The sequence below is a fragment of the Rattus rattus genome, chromosome 13 (assembly GCF_011064425.1).
Source record: "Rattus rattus isolate New Zealand chromosome 13, Rrattus_CSIRO_v1, whole genome shotgun sequence".
Taxonomy (NCBI): Eukaryota; Metazoa; Chordata; class Mammalia; order Rodentia; family Muridae; genus Rattus; species Rattus rattus.
Genome location: NC_046166.1, coordinates 59,223,830 through 59,243,493, shown reverse-complemented (window position 1 = coordinate 59,243,493; position 19,664 = coordinate 59,223,830). Strand labels below are relative to the sequence as shown.

Sequence of the window (19,664 nt, the reverse complement as noted above, 5' to 3'; positions counted from 1 at the left end):
CTTGGTGGACCTCAAGAACATCTTGAGCGGGTGCTCTGTTCATCTCAGCAGCTCTCCAGCCTCCTGGGGAGAGGCTAAGCTGAGCTGTAGCCGTGTGCTATGTAGGCTGCATCTGTGCTTTCTGTGAACGAGCCAGTTCTTTTCTCTGGGGGCAGCAGTCCCTTACGGTGTACACGATCCCACTGCTGCTAATCTCTGGAACGCCAATGTAGAGATGACAGAAACCTAACTACACACTAAGTAGCCAGGAAGACACTCAGGGAAAGGCAAGGAACGTCCTCATTTCTATATAGCGAAGCAACTGTATCACCTTTCTTCAAGGTACTTACCCTGCTGCCGGTGCTGCGGGTCATGCTGATCGGGAGTCTTATGGGATATCTCTCGTTACACGTGTGCAATTAATTCATCAGAAAGGATTAAAACAGAACTAGAGGAAAGGGCTCGGAAAAGGAGGTGCTCATGTAACCAGAAGCAAAAGAAGTGGGAATCTGTGTGCATGTCGATGGAAGAGGAAACTGTGGGGATTAGCCATGTGACAGATTTAGAGATCACTTCCAATTTACTAGGTCCGGCTCTTGGCTTATAACCGTGGCAATGAAAAGATGAGCTCTGGGCAGGGAATCTGCCCCGGTGGCAGGACATAGACATTTCCTACAGCTTATCACGTGAACAATAAAACAGCAAGGCACCTTGCCGATGAAAATACAAGAAGGACTGGGATAGAAGTGAGATGGCCCCAATGACCACGAACGTTGAAGTCCCACATTCGTGAGCTTCTGGTTTCAGTGTGTATGAATCGCTTGAGAAGTTTTCTTGAATCTGTTGCAGGGAGCACATCATCCCGTAAACTCCTGGCTTGTCTGGTCTGAGGACCATTTACTGAGAAGGAAGGGCCAGCCTGTTTAGCATCATAACCTATGGCTGGTTTTGAGCAAAAGGCAACCAAAGGAAAGGTCAAAGCTGTGTCCCGAGATGCATCGTTCATGAGGTCGCCAACTGTCACGAGCAGGCGTGGTCCTCAGTCAGCCTTGGCTTCCCAAGTCAACTTAAACTTCAGTGTAAACGATGGAGAGATGAGTAGTCTTGGTTGCCAAGTGGATTGGATCTGGAATCAAGCAGGAGAGAGGCCTGTGGGGTAAGGATGCTTTAGGTAGTTTCTGGAGGAGTTGAGTGAAAGGGAAGACCTCTCACAGAGGCACTGTGTGGAGGTACCTGGTTATAAGGAAGCTGGAGGGGAAAACTTTTACCTTGTCCCATCTGACTCCACCTCTTGGAGAGCGAGTCTACTCTGTTGGTGCCACTGTTTTCTGCTGAGCTTGGGCCCAAGATTCCTGGTCTTTCAATGTGGACTGAAGACCAGTGACTTTCCAGGGATTCTCTAGCCCTAAAGGACCAGATTGAAACTCCCAAGGAACCCCACTCCATGAACTGAGCAACTACTGGGTTCTTAGCCTCTCCAATGTTCAGACAGCCATTGTTGGACTGTCTGCTCTAAGCCAAGCTAAGAAGTACCCTTTGTAACATAAATCAATCTATCCGTTCTGTTCCTCTGGAGAATCCTGATGAATACGTTTGAAAGTGTTGCCTGGGGAAGAGGGATTAGCCTCCCTGCCACCCCCGCCACCAATGGTGTGATCTTCTTCTTCCTCTCTCCACCCAGGTCTGCTACAGTGAACTGGCAGTTCTTAAATACTGGTCCCCAAGAATATGCCTCCCTGGTATATGTCATGTTCTTTCTCACCAGCTTACTTGATGGTGATGGAAGAAACCCTCTACTCGAGGGCTGTTCACTGAGTTTACATATATGTATCTGAGTCTTTCTCCTTCTTCCTCCACTAATACAACACCTCCATGAAAGTTGGCGTGACCGAATGCATTTCTGCTGTGCTTAGCATGGTAACGCCTGGGTGACTCATCACCTCCTCCTTGTGTTTGCACTGTATCGAGCTTCACAGCGACCCAATCCTTCAAGAAGCCGGGAATTCCATCATCAAGACAGTTTTAGCCTAGTATGGTCAGGTATACTGGGTGTGTCCTGAGGCGGTGCACACAGTACAGTCTTCACTAAACTCAGCGTAGGGACTGCAGTGCGACCGAAAGCTCTGGAAGAAAGCTAGCTCACACAGGACCTTCTACACAGGTTGATTAATTCTTTAGCAGCGGGGAGGTTGGAGAGCGTTGCAGGGTGTAGTGTGTAGCCTTTGCTACCCCGCTTTCATGCTCTGAGAACGGGGCCACGCAACCAGCCCCTGCTCAGAGAACATTGGATCTGCGATGAAAGAAACGCACACATGTTGGTCGGTTTCAACCTGACTCATTGGCCCAATTGCTAGGCACCTCCAATGCCTTTCCCAAATACTCTAAGCTCATCACTTCTCAACCTACCCTAGCTTCAGTTACCTTTAGTCCCAGCTCCACGTCCCAACCTCCCTCCCGGGGAAGTGGCCTGTAGCCCCTCCCTCTGAGATCTCATGTGGCTGGTTCCTTTTCTACCTCTGAGCAGTGAAAACCTCCTTTCCTCTCTCCCTATGTCTGCTAGCTCCTCTGTGGGGATCTGGAAGTCCTGCCTCTGCCTTCTGCCCAGTAATTAGCCTGGAGCACTTTTACTGGTAGATCAAGACCCAATTGGGGAACAGGACCTTAGCATCCGAACCATCCCTACAGCAGATCCAGAGCCTAATTACAGCTTATTTTGGGTGCTATCTTTAGCCTCTCATTAACCATTCCTTGCCCAGCTATGTGTCTGAACAAACATTCTTGTGACTATCAAGTGAATGTTCCTAGCGATTAACTTAGCAGGTAACTGGTCTCGAACCCTGAAACTAATGTCAAGAGACAGCATCCGGAGGCCTAGGGCAGAGATTCTCCTCTGCTTTGCTGTAGTCTGCCTGCCTGCTTTTCCCATCAATGTGTTTGAAGGGCGTCTTGACTTCTGGTCAGTTTTGTTCTGTTTCCATAAAAACATCACGAAAGGGCTACTCCATTGGAGTATGATGTTTGGGGAAACCAAAATTGATGTTTCTGGACCATGGTCCTTTGTATTTGATTCTAGAATAAGCCAGGGCTTTTTTTTTTTTTTAAAGATTTATTTATTTACTTATTTTATATATAAGTACACTGTAGCTGTCTTCAGGCACACCAGAAGAGGGCATCGGATCTCATTACAGATGGTTGTGAACCACCATGTGGTTGCTGGGATTTGAACTCAGGACCTCTGGAAGAGCAGTCAGTGCTCTTGACCACTGAGCCATCTCTCCAGCCCCAAGCCAGGGCTTTTGATTCTCTGATGTGAGTGTTGTTTTATTCCTTAATATGGAGCTCTGAAGTTGGATGATAAGGGGCGGTTGCTGGATAGCAAGTCCCAGGAAGTCAGTCCATGGGCTCTCTAACCCTCTAGAGACCTCTCCTCCTAGTCCCTGACTGTCTTTCACAGACCACATCTCACCCATTCCTAATATGCCTGGGTCCTTCCATCTGTGGATGTTTTTCCTAGATGCTGCCATTCTTAACATCTGGATTGACAGAAGCCACAGAATAGAATACTCAGGGCCCAACCTGAGTTACAGCTACGTCCCCTCTAGACACGCCCACTGCATCATAAAGGGACAGGTAGCTAGAGGGATCCACTCCAACATTCTGAACCGTGATACACGGAGGGCACATCCGTTCTCGAACCCTGGGGAAACAGGACAATCTGTGTGCCAGTGCTGGATTTCCCCTTTCTGAAGAGTAGGAGACTAGAATATGTGCAGAGCAATGAAAGATCACTGGGACAAGCCTCTAGGTTGGCCATTAGGTCTAATTCGGTAACCCAGGGGTTTAAAGACCTCAGGGCTGCCCCAGGAAGTAGACAGGGTCTGGGTGATCAGCCCCACAGCCTGCCTAACACTTCTCATGGCAAGAAGAAACCAGATCGTCTTCCATACATTACGAGCTATGCTAGCAAGAACCATGCCCCTGACCCTACGTTTAGCTTGTCTATAGTCTCCAAAAGGGTCTTTCAGTGTGATTCTGTCAAAGGCCCAGAGCACAGGCGCACATTTGTTGGACACGCTGGCTTGCAGAAGAATAGCCCCGAAGCAACAGCAGGGGAGGCCCAGGGGAAAAAGAGGATAAAGGCGTTGCTTAGCAAGGCTAGAAAGCAGACGGAAAAAGCCTCAAACCAAGTAGACACCAGGCAGTTCCAGAAGCAAGAGGTGGTTATGAACACCAAATGCCCAAGCAAGAAACATCAGCAACAGCAACAAGAGAGCCCGGAGGGTCTGAAGAGTGGCCGTCTGGGAGGAGGAGACAACACAGGGCTCAGACAGTCCCGAGGGCCTTTCAGGTACTACGGATGTCTTGCTCCTCCACGAGGAAACACCTTTTTGCAGAGCAAGAAGATCAAGCCCTATTCTAGAGAGTCAGTCTGGATAGTGTGCCCCTTATTGGAGAGCAAGGGTCTGGAGAGGAGCGGAAGCCAGTGCCTTCAGGCCAAGACAAGCTGGAAGCCATGAAAGTCTCCAGAGGAAGGAAAGCCCAGACTCCATTCTTGGAAAATACTTCCCTGCAGGGAAAAGCAAAGGGTTTGGGCCAAGATCTGTTGGCCAAAGCCAAGCCCTGGCTCCTAAAGAGGAAGAAGATGCAAGCCATGGAGATGTTGACCAAACCCCATCACCATAGAGGACTCTGCCTAGAAAACAGCAGAAAGGAAGTAAAACGGTTTTCTCAGGACATCCCACAGGGCGCTTTGGAAAGGAACATCGCGAGGCCTAAGTGGTTGCCAAGGGAGGAAGGCTGGGACCACATGGTCCAGGGAACCCCCGTTGTTTTTGCAGTTCGGGACTGTACTTAATCTCTCACAGGGATCAAAAGACCAGAGTGCTCCGAAGTCCAGGCTGAGTTTATCCATTAGCAAATCAAGTATTACCTACTCATAAGTGCTATCAACCTATGATGTCTTATGTGTGGGTAGATGTGAATGCTTATGAGATGAGAAGGCGGGGCTAAAGGCCAGGCCAGCCCTCGACCGCAAGTTGAGCTTGGGAGGATAGCAGGCACAGCAGCTGCTTGCCGGACATCTCAGAAGGATACAGCCTGCCCATGGACACCAAGCTTTAGGATGCTACAAGCAATAGCAGGCATCCCTGCCTTGAAGGTACTCATTTCTTCTAAGTGTGATGACATCATAGAGACCATCCAGCTTCTGGGAAGGAATGGCGCACAGCCCCAACCCTTCGCCCCATCCCCCACCAGTTTGTAAAGGCTTTGCTTTTCTCTAAAGGCTCTCTGTAGGCTGAGAACCAATGGGGCTGAGAGTCTGGACTGAAATATTTCATTCCGGAGACGAGCGATACATCGTGGATAAAGGAGGACCCGAGAGAGAACAGTCACTTTCTCTGCATCCTGCTGTGCGAGCATCTCTGCTCCGTGAGTATCTCTGCTCCATCGCACCACTCCTACCAAGACGGAGTGAAAACTGAGGCAGATGAATGTTTCTTACTTTCATTCCCCCCCCCCACGTATCTGTGACCCGGAAGTACTACTAACATGGTTTCATTTCCGCATCTTGTACCCATGCAGCGAGTCCCGAGTCAGCTTTCGTCCCCACCCTTGCTCAGGCCCCATAACATATTTCCTTCACTCTCAAAGCTTCTTCAAAACACACATTAGTGTTTCAGCCTCTTGAAGAAGCTTGTTTGTCGTTTGTGATTTTCTTCCCCCGGCCCTTGCATCCCACGTCTGCTACATGTCCTCCCACGCAAACCCCTTCGGTTTTCTAACACACAGGCAGCTCGCTCTTCTTTGTTATAGCTTCCAATAACAACGGCCATGTTTAAGAAAAAGTATTTATTTCATAAAAAAATGTTCAAGCTGAGAGCTGAAAGCATACTGAAGTAGACTCTTATTTTATTTTTAATTCTAATGTCGGTTTGCCCTTCCGACCTGATCCATGTTACAAGGGTGACCAAAAATGTCCCACATTGATCCCTCATTACACCATATTGAAAAGCGTGTCAGCCTTAGTGGAGATTTCAGTCAGGCACAAAAGCTGCGAAGGGGACTTAAAAGATTATGGCATTATCCTATGCCTAGCTGGGTCTGACTTTTAATAGGTGACCCAGGAGGGGCTTTCCATGTGGCTCTTCTCACTTAAGACCCCAGGGAGCTTTCTGTGGGAAGACACGTATGCTTGAGAGCTGGGTGTGTTCACTGCTGGGTCCTGCCAAATCTTCATAGTAGGTCCACAAAGACTGTCTGCAAGTGAGGTCATCTGACTGGGAGATGGGTCGGCCATTGTCAGTGGTCTCCTGGGTGGCAATTTTGTTCTGCTCCCTTATTTTAGCAGCTTCTAAGAGGTTTTGCTAATGCTCTATGCTACACTGCGTATTCAATGTCTTGCAGGAAGCTGTTGCAGTTTTTATTTTTCTCCCAAGTCAACACCAGTTTATTGTGGCTAAGCGAGTTTCCTCACAACTTGGCCGGGGGAGCCATGTATGGGCTGATTGTTCGATGCTGCTCTCGTTTTGGGTTTGTACGTCCTTGTGGCCAAAAGCATCACATCAGACACATAAACCAAGGAAGAAAGATAGATGCAGGGCTCGTCTGTAGGTCATCACGTGTTAGATGGTTATCTGAAGGGAAGTAACCAAAAGACAGGGGAGCCAGAAATACAGGTGCGTGTAAAGTCCTAACTGAAGGACCTGGGGGTGGTGAGTGTCTATGTAACACATGGGGGGAAAATAGAGGGTGACCAGCAGTCTTATTTAGAGGTGAGGTCAACATGTCTCTCTCTCTCTCTCTCTCTCTCTCTCTCTCTCTCTGTGTGTGTGTGTGTGTGTGTGTGTGTGTGTGTGTGTGGTGTGAGACAGTTTCTCTTTCTCTGTGAGCTCCTGGCTGTCCTAGAACTTGCTCTGTAGACCAGGCTGGCCTTGAACTCACAGAGATCCACCTGCCTCTGCCTCCTGAGTGCTGGGGTTAAAAGCATGTACCACCATCAATAGGCAAATCTGAATCCTTTTAACCACCATTAGGCTGGTCTTGACTAATATTGCTTGGTCTTCCTTCCTTCCCTTTCCTTCCTTCTCTCCCCTCTCTTCTTTCCTCCCTCTCTCTCTTTCCTTCCCTCCCTTTCTTTTTTAAAGATTTGTTTATTTTTATGTATATAAGTACAGTGTCACTGTCTTCAGACACACGAGAAGAGGGCATCGGATCCCATTACAGATGGTTGTGAGCCACCATGTGGTTGCTGGGATTTGAACTCAGGACCCCTGGAAGAGCAGTCAGTGCTCTTAACCGCTGAGCCATCTCTCCAGCCCCCCTTCCTTCCTTCCTTTTGAGGAGCCTCTACACTGGTTTACCCAGTGGCTGCACCGATCTTCTCTCCCACCAGGAGCACAGAGAAGTCTTGACATTCCCCAGCACCCGTGCCAGCCCTGTTCATTGTTTTCTTTTGTTCTTAGCTATCCTGACTGGGATAAGATGAACGCTTAGAGAAGTTTTAATTTGCATCTCACGGGATGGCTAAGGATATTTAACGATAAAATAAAAATGTTTCTTAGCCATTTGTCTTTCACCTTTTGAGAACTTAACGTGTAAGTCCATGCCCCATGTTTTTGGTTGGTGCTTGATATCTAGAGCTTGGCGTTCCTTATATATGATAGATATTGGATCTCTGTTACGTGCATAGCTGGTAGAGAATTTTTTTTCTGTTCTGTGAGCTGCCTCTGCACTGAATGATGGTATCCTTTGCTGCATGGAAGCCTTTTAGTTTCATTAATTTATTGTTGGTCTTTGGGAATGCAGTCAGGATTCTGTTCAGAAAGCCCTTTACTGTGCTAGTGAGTTCAAGGGTTTTCCCTGCTTTCTCCTTTATCAGATTCAGGGTATCAGGTTTCACATTCAGGTTCTTGATCTACTCGAGTTGAGCTTCATGTATGCTGAGAGGTAAAGACCAAGGTCCGTCCTTCTGGGCGTAGCTGTCCAATTCAGACATCCTGTGTTGAGGATGCTGTCTCTTTAACATGCATTGTTGGCAGGTGGTGAAAATCCATGGCTATAAGAGCATGGGCTTATATCTGAATCCTCTTTTCATTTTTAAAGTATGACTTTAGTTTATGGCTTTATGGCTGAGTCCTCCGTTCTGTTCTAGTGAGCTGCTGCCTGTCTCTGTGCCAGTGCCACGCCGTTTTGGTCACTGTGGCTCTGTAGTGTGCCACAGTTATGATGATAACTGCAGCACTCACTATTCTTTTGGCCCAGGATTTATTTGGTATGTGCGATATTTTGTGTCTACACATGAATTTTTAGATTTTTCTGCTTCCGTGAAGACCAGCATTGCAGTTTTGAGATTGCACTGAATCTGTGTATTTTATTTGGTAGGACGGCCATTATTCACAGCGTTTTGTCGATTCACGAACATGGGAGGTCTTTCTATGTTCTATTATTTTTCTCCATTTCTTCAGTGTTTTAAGGTTTTCATTGTACAGATAGATCTTTTATTACCTTTGTTGGGTTTATTCCATGTTATGTTTTTTTTTTTTTTTTTTAAGCGACTGAAAATGGGGTCGTTTCTGTCATTTCACTTTCAGAATGCTTGCCCTCGGTCTACAGGAAGGCTGCTGATTGCTCTGTTAATAATATGCCTTGTTGCTATGTTGAAAATGTTTTTTCAATGGGATGAGTTCTCTGCTGGAGTCAGGGTCTTTAGTGTATAGAATCATATCATTTGCAAATAAGTGTACTCGAATTTATTTTTCTATTCATGACTTTTTTCTCTTGTATTATTTAGGTAAGCAAAAATATTGGAAAGGAGTAGAGAGAGTTGAGTATTTTTATTTTGCTCCTGATTTTAGTAGAACTGCATCATAGTCTCCCCCCCCCCCAATTTGGCATGGTGTTGGTCATAGACTTGTCGTACATCACTTTAGTATGCTAATGTATGTTTGCTATATCCTTAGACTTTCTAAGGCTTTTATCATGAGAAGGGAAGGTTGGATTTTTGAAAAAAGTGGTTTTGCAAGTATTTAAATCAGTGTGCTTTCTGCCTTTAGGTACCTTTATAATTACTAATGTGTACATGTTAAACAACTCTTGCGTCTCTGTCCTGAAACTGACTTGATTTTAGACTATAGTCGAACGGTCTTTTTGGTGTGTCCTTGAAGTTTACAAGTGTTTTATTGAATTTTTGTATCTGTATTCACCAGGGAGATTTATCTATAATTTCCTTTGTGGTTTTGTGTGTGTGATGCTGGCTTTGCGAATACTTTATAGAGTAGTTCGAGAAACATTGGTTGTAGCTCTTTTATTAAAGTCTGATAAAATTTTATGAGTCCCTTGGGACCTGGGCCTTTTAATTAATTAATTAATTAATTCTTCTTATTATTATTTTTTGGTTAGGAGATTTTAAGATTGCTGCCGCAATCTCATTGCTTATCTGTTTAAAAAATTTTAAATGTCGTCTTAGTTTAACCTTAGGAGGTTATGTGTATTTAGGAATTATGTGGTTCTTTTAGTTTTTCTAATTTGGTGGAATAGAGGTTGCTGAAGTAGGTACTTGCAGTCTTCTGGATTTCACTGGCATCTGTGGTGCTCTGATCTTACTGATTTTTTTGTTTTTGTTTTTTCATTGATTATTTTCAGACGAGACAGAAAATGTTTACTATTTCTTGGTCTTGGAAGCCATAGCTCTTTCATTTGGTGTTGAACCTTCTGGGGGAGTGAGGCCTGTCTTCACGAAGCACAACCCTGCCATTTCCAGCAGACACAGACCTCCATCGCCGTCTCCGACAACCAGCTGCACGTGCACGTTCGGGTGTATGAAGGGGAAAGAGGCGTGGCCAAGGGTAGGAACCCGCTGGGGACAATCGAACCCACAGGTAGGTCTGAGACCCAGTGTGTCTCTCTGACACTGATGTGGTACCCTCGATGCTTCTTTTGCAGAGCACAATAAAGGAACGGGGACCAGAGCACTTTCACCAATGACAAAGTCCTCTTTGGTGCGGGTGACAGTGAGCTCGATGGGCCAGGGAACTGAGGCATACAGGGCTCCAGATGAGAATCAGACAAAGTTCCAAGAGTTGGCTGGGATCCCATGTATTCCGTGTGATAGTAAGAGTTGGAGACAAGAAAACTTCAGGGCAACATTGCTGCTGAGGACAACAGAAGATTCCTCTTGCCAAGTGTGTGGAGATCACCAGTTGATTGGATGGAAATCTGACTGCAGAGGAGAGGGAACATGACTAACAGCAGCAGCAACTTGGGGGCAACAACCCGCCAGGCCATGCTCGAGTGTTGGTGACATACAAGGCAGAATGGCTGAGGCCCTGGGCTTCCTTCCCTATTGGGGGAGCTCTCCTATGGTGGTGCTTTAGTGCACACTGTGGAACAGGGTGTTTAAGTCAATCCAAGTAGAGATATAGCATTCTTTCATTTGGTGGACCTCGGTTCAGCAAGTTCTGGGCAATTGAACTACTACAGTAATTTCCTGGGCACTCCTGGTACTCGAATACTGACCACATGTATAGGGAAAAGAAATAAGGCTGTGTTCTGTAAGCATTGAATCATGAATAGAAAATGTAATGTCTTAAATAAAATTGTTTAAATTCTGCATCAAAAATGTGGCTATTTTAAGTGCATTCCTCTGCTGATACAATATTATGAAAATCTCTTTTACATTTGAAGAGACTGGAACTTTTGCTGGACCTTATAGACATGAGTTAATAATAAACTTTGAGGTCCCCCTTTATACTTAAACCTCTATCCTACTGTGTACTCCGACTTTGTTTAATTTGCCTTTAAGAGAACAAGGTAACACTTGGGTACAAGGTGTGGTACATGACTTTAATCCCAGCACTCTAGAGTCAAAGGCAGGCAGATCTCTGTAAGTTTGAGTTTGAGGCCAATCTGGTCTACAGAGTGAGTTTCAGGACAGCCAGAGCTACACAGAGAAACCCTTTCTCAACACAACACAACACAACACAACACAACACAACACAACACACATAGACACAAGAACAATGTAGCAACCTACTTTACTTGATTCAGGTTTCCCATGTAATCAGCTTTTATAACCCAAGCTAATGTAATCTTAAGTCACGTACTCAGTCATGCCCTTGATCTGGAGTAATGGATGTATATATATATGCTATGCTTTCAAATATAGGTTGAAAGAAGTCTTATAAGTTTAATATCATCATAAGTGTTGAAGACAACTTATGGGTTTTGCTTATAAATAATGTTTGCGTACTGTTGGGGTTAGTGGGGTCAGTGACGTAATCTTTTGTAAAACTGTTGATGATTTCAGTGTAGTACCTCTCATTCCTTCCCCCATGGGATGCGTTCTGTGCTGCTCAATAAAAGAGAGAGCAAAGCCCTCAGTTAGGGGCACACACACACACACACACACACACACACACACACACACACACGCACACAGAGGAGAGAGAGAGAGAGAGAGAGAGAGAGAGAGAGAGAGAGAGAGAGAGACACCAGGCAAGAGACCAGGTGCTCAGATTCAAACCTCATACAGCAGACAGACAGAAAGTGACAGGAGACATGGGGGGGGGGAGAATTACTCGTCTGGCTCACTCATGGTTAGATTACATGGGTAGAACATTTAATTTCTTTCCTTAGTGAGACACAGATACACTACCGGTGACTGAGTTTATCATCAATGCACTCAGACCTGTATGCCTCATGTGTTAAGTCTATAAACATTCTCGTTTGATTATCTTTTACTTTCCTGTCTTATAGGTGCCATGCTAGGCTTTTTCAGGGTTTTAACACTATTTTCATAAGCTAATGTAAATGCCTTTTCGGTACACAGAAAGATGGATCTCAAATGAGTACCAAAATAGCCCACACAGTAGATTCCTATCAAACCAAATAACATGTTAGCCTAACAGGTCACTGTAAACACGGACATGGGTAGACAGGCAGAGAAAGTTCACAGGAAGCAGCTGTCTCCAGAAAGTTTTTCTTCCTTGCAGCCAGGAACATTGAACATCTTAGACCTATGTCAGCCACTGTCTGCTAGAATGACTGAAAATGTAATAACCTGTCAGTTAATAAAATACCCTGCTTAGTTCCTGTCTTAGTTAGGGTTTTACTGGTATGAACAGACACCATGTCCAAGGCAAGTCTTATAAGAGACAACATTTAATTGGGGCTGGCTTACAGGTTCAGAGGTTCAGTCTATTATCAAGGTGGGAGCATGGCGGCATCCAGGCAGGCATGGTGCAGGAAGAATTTTACTTCTTCATCTGAAAGCTGCCAGTTGAAGACTCACTTCTAGGCAGCTAGGACTAGGGTGTTAAAGCCCACACCCACAGTGACACACCTACTCCAACAAGGCTACTCATCCTGACAGTGCCACTCCCTGGACCATGATTCAAATCATGACAGTTCCTTAGAGATGGACCTGGGTCTCAGGGTGGGTCCCTTTTAACAATAAAGCTCCAGGATTCCTTTTTCACAGTTTTCAAGTCGCAACATTCTTTCGTCTCTGATCCAGGGATCTATTGGAAGTCGTGGGTGAGGCTGGGCTACAAGATGACACGCTGTCTGCGGGAAAGAGGTAGTGCTAGTGGCTTGGGTGTTTACCGATGGTCGTCTATCCTCCCTGAGTACTTAGCTCTTCACTGGACTCCAAGACCCCTTGTCCTCTCCAATTAAGTGCTTCCCCAGATTCTTTTTTTTTTTTTTTTTTTGAGGCACAAACAGTCTTTATTGGGTTCACACCAAGAGTCCATTGGTCTTGAGGACCTCTGTGAACTTGCAGATTTTCTTCTCCACATTCTTTTCTGCCTGTTTCCTTAGCCTCAAGAACTGCTTCTTCTTCCGGTAGTGGATCTTTGCCTTTTCCTTCCGTTTCTCCTCCAGAGTAGCTGTCAGTGCCTGGTACTTCCACCCGACCTCATGAGCCAGACCCCCCAGGTAAGCAAACTTTCTGGTAGGCTTTAGCCTTGAGGGCGGCAGGGACCACCATCTGCTTTTCCTTGTCATGGGGTGGAGGGATCCCATCCAACACCTTGAGGCGTTCCAGGGCAGCCTGGCCTCTCTTGGTCTCGTGGGGCAGCATGCCTCGCACAGTGCGTCAAAAAATGCGGCTCGGGGCTCGGAAGTGGTAGGGGCCTCGAGACGGGTTGGTGTTCATACGCTTTCGGAGAAAGGCCAGATACTTTAACTTGTTTCTGTAGAAATTTCCAGAAATGCTGATGCCCTCACAGCGTATAACCACTACCTTCCGGCCCAGCCGTACCTGCTTGGCCACAATGGCTGCCAGGCGGCCCCAGAAGATGGCCCTGGCCATCCAATACTAGAACCTGCCCCTCCGCCATCTTCAGCAGCCGCCTAGGACGCTTCCCCAGATGCTTATTCTTGGCAATTTAAGTAAATTGTAGCTAAGAAAGTGCTGGCTATGGTGACCTATGAATGTTATCACAGCCACACACCTGTTTTTTGTTTTTTCTTTTCTTTTGTGTATCCATCCATTTTGTCATAGGTAACCTCAAAGCTACTCTTGGATTTCGTGTTAACTGAGTCTTTTTTTTTTTGGAGTTGGGGACCGAACCAAGTCTAAAGATTTCTTAAACCACTTTTCTCACATTGTTAGAGTCTAGAATTTTATTTTATGATTTACCCCAAATTGCATGCCTCCATTTTTCCCACGAGGGTCTTTATTGACACAGACAAGCACCACACTGAAGGATGACCAACTTGTATGTGTGCATCTCAATGGCAGCTTGGCTGATTTCTCTGGGACATGGTGACTTTCCTCCCATCTTGTTGGTTATGGCTAAAGTTAACCTTGAAGAGCGGAAGATCTGTTCTATTCTATGTTTGTCTGGGGTAACTTGGTAGAGCATGCATTAGCTGGCTAGTGAGACTCAACTTTTATACTAGTGTTTAATGAAGAGTTCAGATGCACATGGCTTCAGTAGAATGCTGGCCCACCATTGCGTGTTTCAAACGATTTGACTGTGAGTTTTGGTATAAGGTGCTTAGGCCTTGGGATGGACTCAGGACCATGTAATGTTATAACACCAGCTAATAGGAAACCACTGGAGAGTTACTTTATTTTTCCTTTTCCCCACTCTTTTCTCTCCCCTTTCTCCTCCCTTCATACTCTCTCCTTTCTTTGCCTATTTTAAAGGGTGGTTCTTTCTGTATTACTCAGATGGCCCAGAGCCTGTGAGACTCTTACCTCAACAGTCTAAGTCTTGGGATTACAGACACCTGCGACCATGCCTGACTCAGTTTAGTTTCTACTTAGCCCTTAGGTGGAGGATAAGCTGCTCTTGGTGTGTCGGGGAACACTTATTTAAAAAAAGAAAAGATATACGCATCCTTAGGCACTTAAAAAGATGGATGGACTGGTAAGTGGAGTCGAGCTGAGCACAGATCTGCCTTCAGATCTCCTCAGACTCATACAGAAAGCACGGTGAACTCTTCCTTTGTGTTTGATAGACATACCCAAAGAGGAATTACAATGGTGTTCTGTGACCACTGGAAGTCTGTGGGTGAGGACAGAGTGAATTACAGCAGAGACCCAGAACATTGCCACATGATGAGCTTAGACCAGGGCCTCGAGCAGAATGAATTGGAGGGCAGACTCCTACAGGAGCAGATTTTAAAGTCCTATTGTTTACAGGACCATGCTAAGGATGGGCTGGGCCCTGCACTCTCCAAAGCTTAGTTTACGATGCTCTCAGAGTCTCTGTTAATTTAAGTAATAACAGGCACACTAGAGGGTCTCTGCTAGGAGCAAACAAACTCAAGAACAAAGGAAAAAGTTGACCAGAAGTACATTCAAGCATGACTACTCAGGAAAGAAAAAGTATTCAGGGAATCCTTTCCCAGCTGTGAGGAAGAGCTGGAATTCTACTTGGAATTCTACTACTGAGCTCGATGGCTCCTGGGACCAAAGTGTATCTGCTTTAACCTTCAGAACAAAGATGGTTATGGCCATCGCTTTGAACGGCCATGGCTTAAGATCTGATGCCATATTTAAGTTGATCCTGAATGCTTAGTTCGCCTTGCCTAGGGTGGGAAGAGATTATCGTGTGGGTAAGGTGAGTACTTTAGCAGAGGGGCAGTGACTATGGGCAAGTGACGAAGGCACAGGGCTGATAGACGCAGAACAGTAGAAAGGACGCATGTAGAACGGAGTCACATGAGGTAGAGGAGTCTTACCAATGTCTTAGACGACTTCTTTACATAAGTGCATCTGCCATCATCCCTCGTCAAATTCCTGCTTTAAGACATACAGATTGCCTTCATCATAACTCAGTGAACCCATCCAACCACCGACCCATCAACCCACTGACCCACTGACCACCAACTCACTGACCCGCTGACCCACTGAGAAGAGTTAGGCTTTTGTCACCACAGCAGGAAGCTGACTGACATACAACCCAGAAGGCAATCTTGAAAGCTCTACAGCAGCAGTTCTCAGCCTGTGGGCCGTAACCCCTTTAGCAAACCTCTATCTCCAAAAATATCTACAATTCATAACTGGCAAAATTATAGTCATAAAGTAGCAATGAAAATAATTTCAGGGCTGGTGTCTTCCCTACACGAGGAGCTGTGTTAAAAGGGTTGAAGTGTTAGGAAGGTTGAGAACCAGGGCTCTAAAGTCTGACACTCAAGACCGTAGGTAATAGAGGGGTGGTTCACAGGGCTGCATTTTAAATTTCAGGGTATATGCTGAATATGGAGAGAATGTGACTTGGTCCCAAGTGGTCGTGGCACATGCTTTCAAGAATTGATAGGTAGAGATCACGCAGACACCTGAGTGGATAGATGCGTTTAAAACTGTGTGCACCTGGAAGAAGTCGAGGAGGAGGGCCACCCTCTAGGAAAACTCATCTCAACTAACCTGGACCTTCAAGATCTTTCAGACGCTGAGCCACCAACCAGGTAGCATACATGAGCTGATCCGAGGCCCCCAATAACATATATAGCAGAGGACTGTCTGGTCTGGCTTCAGTGAGAGAGGATTCACCTAACCCTCGAGAGACTTGAGGCTCCAGGGAGTGGGGAGGCCTGGGAGGGTGGGGTTGGGTGTGTGTGTGGGGTGGGGACATCCTCTTGGAGATGGGGCAGAGGTAGGAGGAATGGGATGAGAAATTGTGGGAGGGCAAAGCGGGAAGGGGATAACCACTGGACCATAAAAAATGACTAAAAAAATGTGTGCACCACACACACGTCACTCAATCCGCGAGTCAGCAGTTGCACATTTTCAGGGCGTCAGATTGAAGAACAGAAAAGATGGGGATGGTCTATATAGCCTTTGAGAATCCAGTGTGAGGGAGGTATGAATCATGTATGTAAAGGGCAGGCAAACCTCGGGGTCAGTGTTGGAGACGTCTGACGTCCGCCTCGTGGGATCTCACTCAAAACCCTCAGTGAGTTTACATTTCAGAGTCTGCTCATGCCTTTTCCGTCTTTCTGTACTAATGTCGGTGGAACGGATGTACCGCGTGGCTGAGAATGAGCAATTCCTGGACAGAGGGCAGTCCTGGGCACAGCAGGGAAGCGAGTCACCCAGTCTTAACAAAGATGCGGAGAATTCACACCCCCAGAGGGAGCTTAGAGCCCACTGAGCCGTCCATTGTGGCAGGGGCTGCAGATTAGCTTGGCCAGGACCACAAACCTTTTAAACCTCCAATCTCCCAGCCTCACACGGAGCCAATTAAGTCAACGAATGTCTTGGAGCAAGACCCCAATGCTCCGCGCATTTGATTTACTTTAAAGCGGTAATGTTTTTATATCCGTGCAGTATAAGTTCAATAGTGACACGGATGTACATTTCTAAGAAGCTCAAAATGTATATCAGACGAATATTAATTTCTTACGTGGCAGAATTTCCAAAGGCTACAAAGCATTTAGAAACATCGAACAACAACAGGCAATGATTCGACGGACCCGTATGACGTCACATGCAAATTAGGTGAGTGTCTATGAATGATCTTAGTTAATGTGAGACTGGAGAAAAGCCCTCTGAACCCCACGTTTGGGTTGTCCCACCCACAGAGACACAGAGACGGACATTGATGCAATAAGCAAGAGGTTTAATAATCCAGTACACTGGGACAGAGTAATCCGGACAGAGGCGACCCCGAAGAACAAAGGCCGACACCCTTTATACTTCAGGATTAGGCTTTAGGTTACAGCATGAGTTGGTTATTTCTCATTGGTGGGGCTTATCACCTGTTGAATTCATTGGAGGCCCCTGGTGGGGAAATATCTTTGGCACCTCCTAAGGGAGGTTAGCTCATTTCCTGGAACAGGGTGTTATCTTAAATTCCAGCTGGTGCTTGCCTAAGGCAGCCTTTGTCCTTAAGTTTGAACTTTACATTAATATTTAGAAAAACAGAATACATTTGTCCAATAAATTAAAATATCAGTCTACCCTTACAATCTCCAATTCTTCCAATACATATAACTTTTAAAAAAAATTTAATATATATGGTAAAACAGTCTGACATTAACAGTAGTCGAGAAGTATATGAAATAGGAAGTCACGAAAATTTATTAACAATTTACCAATTACCACTTATAGCTAGTTCTCATGATCTTTAGCTAAGAAAAGCAATGCACTCTTATTAACACCTGAGATGATACTGAACAATATAATTAATCAGAATGACATTTTGACGAATGATAAATAATTTATAGGAAATCCATTCACCTGTTGAATGTTTCATTATGAAGTTAATTGAGCAATATTAAACAATTTTAAGCTCCATTATTCTGACATTTCTAGAAGTGTTATTTGTGATGCCACTTAAGCTAAAAAGCAAATGATACATTATGGTTTTTACTTAAGATTTATTTTGTTTTATTTTTATGCATGAATATTTGCACCATCTCCCTTCCACACCCCCACCCCAGTGTCTGTTGTGTACCACATGCATGCAGTACCTGTAGAGCCCAGAAGAGGGCACCAGATACCCAGGAACTGGTGTTTGAGCAGCTTATGAACTTGCACGTTCTTGCTGGGAACTGAACTGCATGTATGTGTATCGCATGGTGCTTGGGGAGGACATTGCATCTGCTGGAACTGGAGTTCTGGATAGTTATAATCTGTATTGTTTAAAGCTCTTGAAGGACCCTCCCAAGCATCTGGGATTGACACTTCATCTAATCCATCTTGACGAGGAGGAAATCTGAAGCCACAACAGTTATTTGTACAAAATTCCATAGTTATTATGGGACCAAAATCAAGTTTCCTGACTCTTGGTCCAGTGCCCTTTATTTTAACCACCCCTGTCAGTTATAACTGCAGGTCAACCCACCATGTAAAGTATTACCTGTAACTTCTGGTGCCAGTTATAATTACGCCATCACCTATAACTGCCTCTGCCTACTAGGGGTCTTAGCAGAAGGTGTCTAGTCTGTCGGTCACAGACAAGGCTTCCTTAACTTTGTTAAGAACTCAAACTTCAGATCTTACTAAGCTGCCTGACTAGTAGTGGAATGACAGAATGGTACAGGAGTGGAGGAATATGTGCTTTCACACAAGAGGAACGAAACCTCAGGGCAGTGGTCTTCAGCCCCTAATGCTGTGACCCCTTAATACAGCTCCTTACGTTGTGGTGACCCCAATCATAATTTAGTTTGGTTACTACTTCATAACTGTATTTCTGATGTTATGAATCGTAATGCAAACATCGGACAGGCAGGGTGTCTAATGTACGATCCCCATAAAAAGGGTGTTTGACTACCAAAGGGGGTTTCGACCCACAGGTTGAGAACCTATGCCATAGGGAGGAGCGAAAAGTAAAGGGGGCGGGGCATGGAGTGCGGGTGAAGGGTGAGAGCAGGAGACACATCTACACATCCAGGCATCCGCATTCCTGGACCTCTTGCAAGGTTACACTCATTTTCTTTTCCAACGACCTTCATTTCAGGGCCTTTGCAGCCCACACAGCACAAGGTCTCTCCCGGACCCTCTATCATCGTGACCCTATGTCGCTGTGGTTTGGTTTCACTGTCGTTAGCTGTTTGTGCCTCGCCCCTGGAGTAGTTTAACTCGGAAGCAGATGTCAGTCAGCGGACTGTGGCCTGCAACGCGTCCTCTCTTCAGAAGCCCATGGTCCAGGGTCAGTTGGCACTGCTTCAGTCTCCAGAGGACAGTCACAAACTTTGATCTGGCTAGGAAGTTAGGGGTAGGTCAGGGAAACACTGCCGCATGTAATTAATGTGAGAGGCATTCACGTAAGTCCCGGATGGATGCCAGCTCTGTACAGAGCATCGACAAATTCACCTGGAGAGTCGCTCTAGATCTCCTGCTTGGGAGCTGTCTGTAGAAGGGCGGAGCTGCTGAATGATAACCACCTCCCGCTGGCGAAGAGTTTGGAATATATGCTGAATTTACTATTTTAATTTAAATGTAAGGAAAATTCATATCTAAAGTTCACGCCCCTTTACAAGAATCATTCTCACAGACCTGCAGTGTAACGTATTATCCACTAGAGGGCGCCCAAGTCTCGCACCCAACCTTGACTGTTCTTAACTTTGTAGGCGTGGTTAACTGAATGGCTCATTACGTGCTTAGCGCTGTGGCCAGGCCTAGAGAGTAAGCCGTGCTTCTAAAGATTGTCCTTTTTTATTTTAACCTGGTGTCATGGCATATGCTTTTACTCATAGCATTCTGGAGGCAGGCTCAGGCAAATGTC

The 19,664-nt window shown here is 45.7% G+C and overlaps 1 protein-coding gene and 1 pseudogene across 2 annotated transcripts; one reads left to right on the top strand and one right to left on the bottom strand.

Annotated features, from left to right (window-relative positions):
• The first annotated feature begins 917 nt into the window (after positions 1-917).
• On the top strand, positions 918-4,834 carry LOC116914349 (protein Tex24-like). Its single transcript, XM_032918563.1, has 3 exons — positions 918-1,135; positions 3,689-4,415; positions 4,553-4,834. The coding sequence occupies exons 1-3, from the start codon at positions 918-920 to the stop codon at positions 4,832-4,834; spliced, it is 1,227 nt and encodes a 408-aa protein (XP_032774454.1).
• A 7,836-nt stretch (positions 4,835-12,670) lies between these two features.
• Positions 12,671-13,319, bottom strand: LOC116914468 (annotated as a pseudogene). Its single transcript, XR_004389749.1, has one exon. The product of XR_004389749.1 is annotated as a 60S ribosomal protein L13a-like (transcript).
• Positions 13,320-19,664: the final 6,345 nt, after the last annotated feature.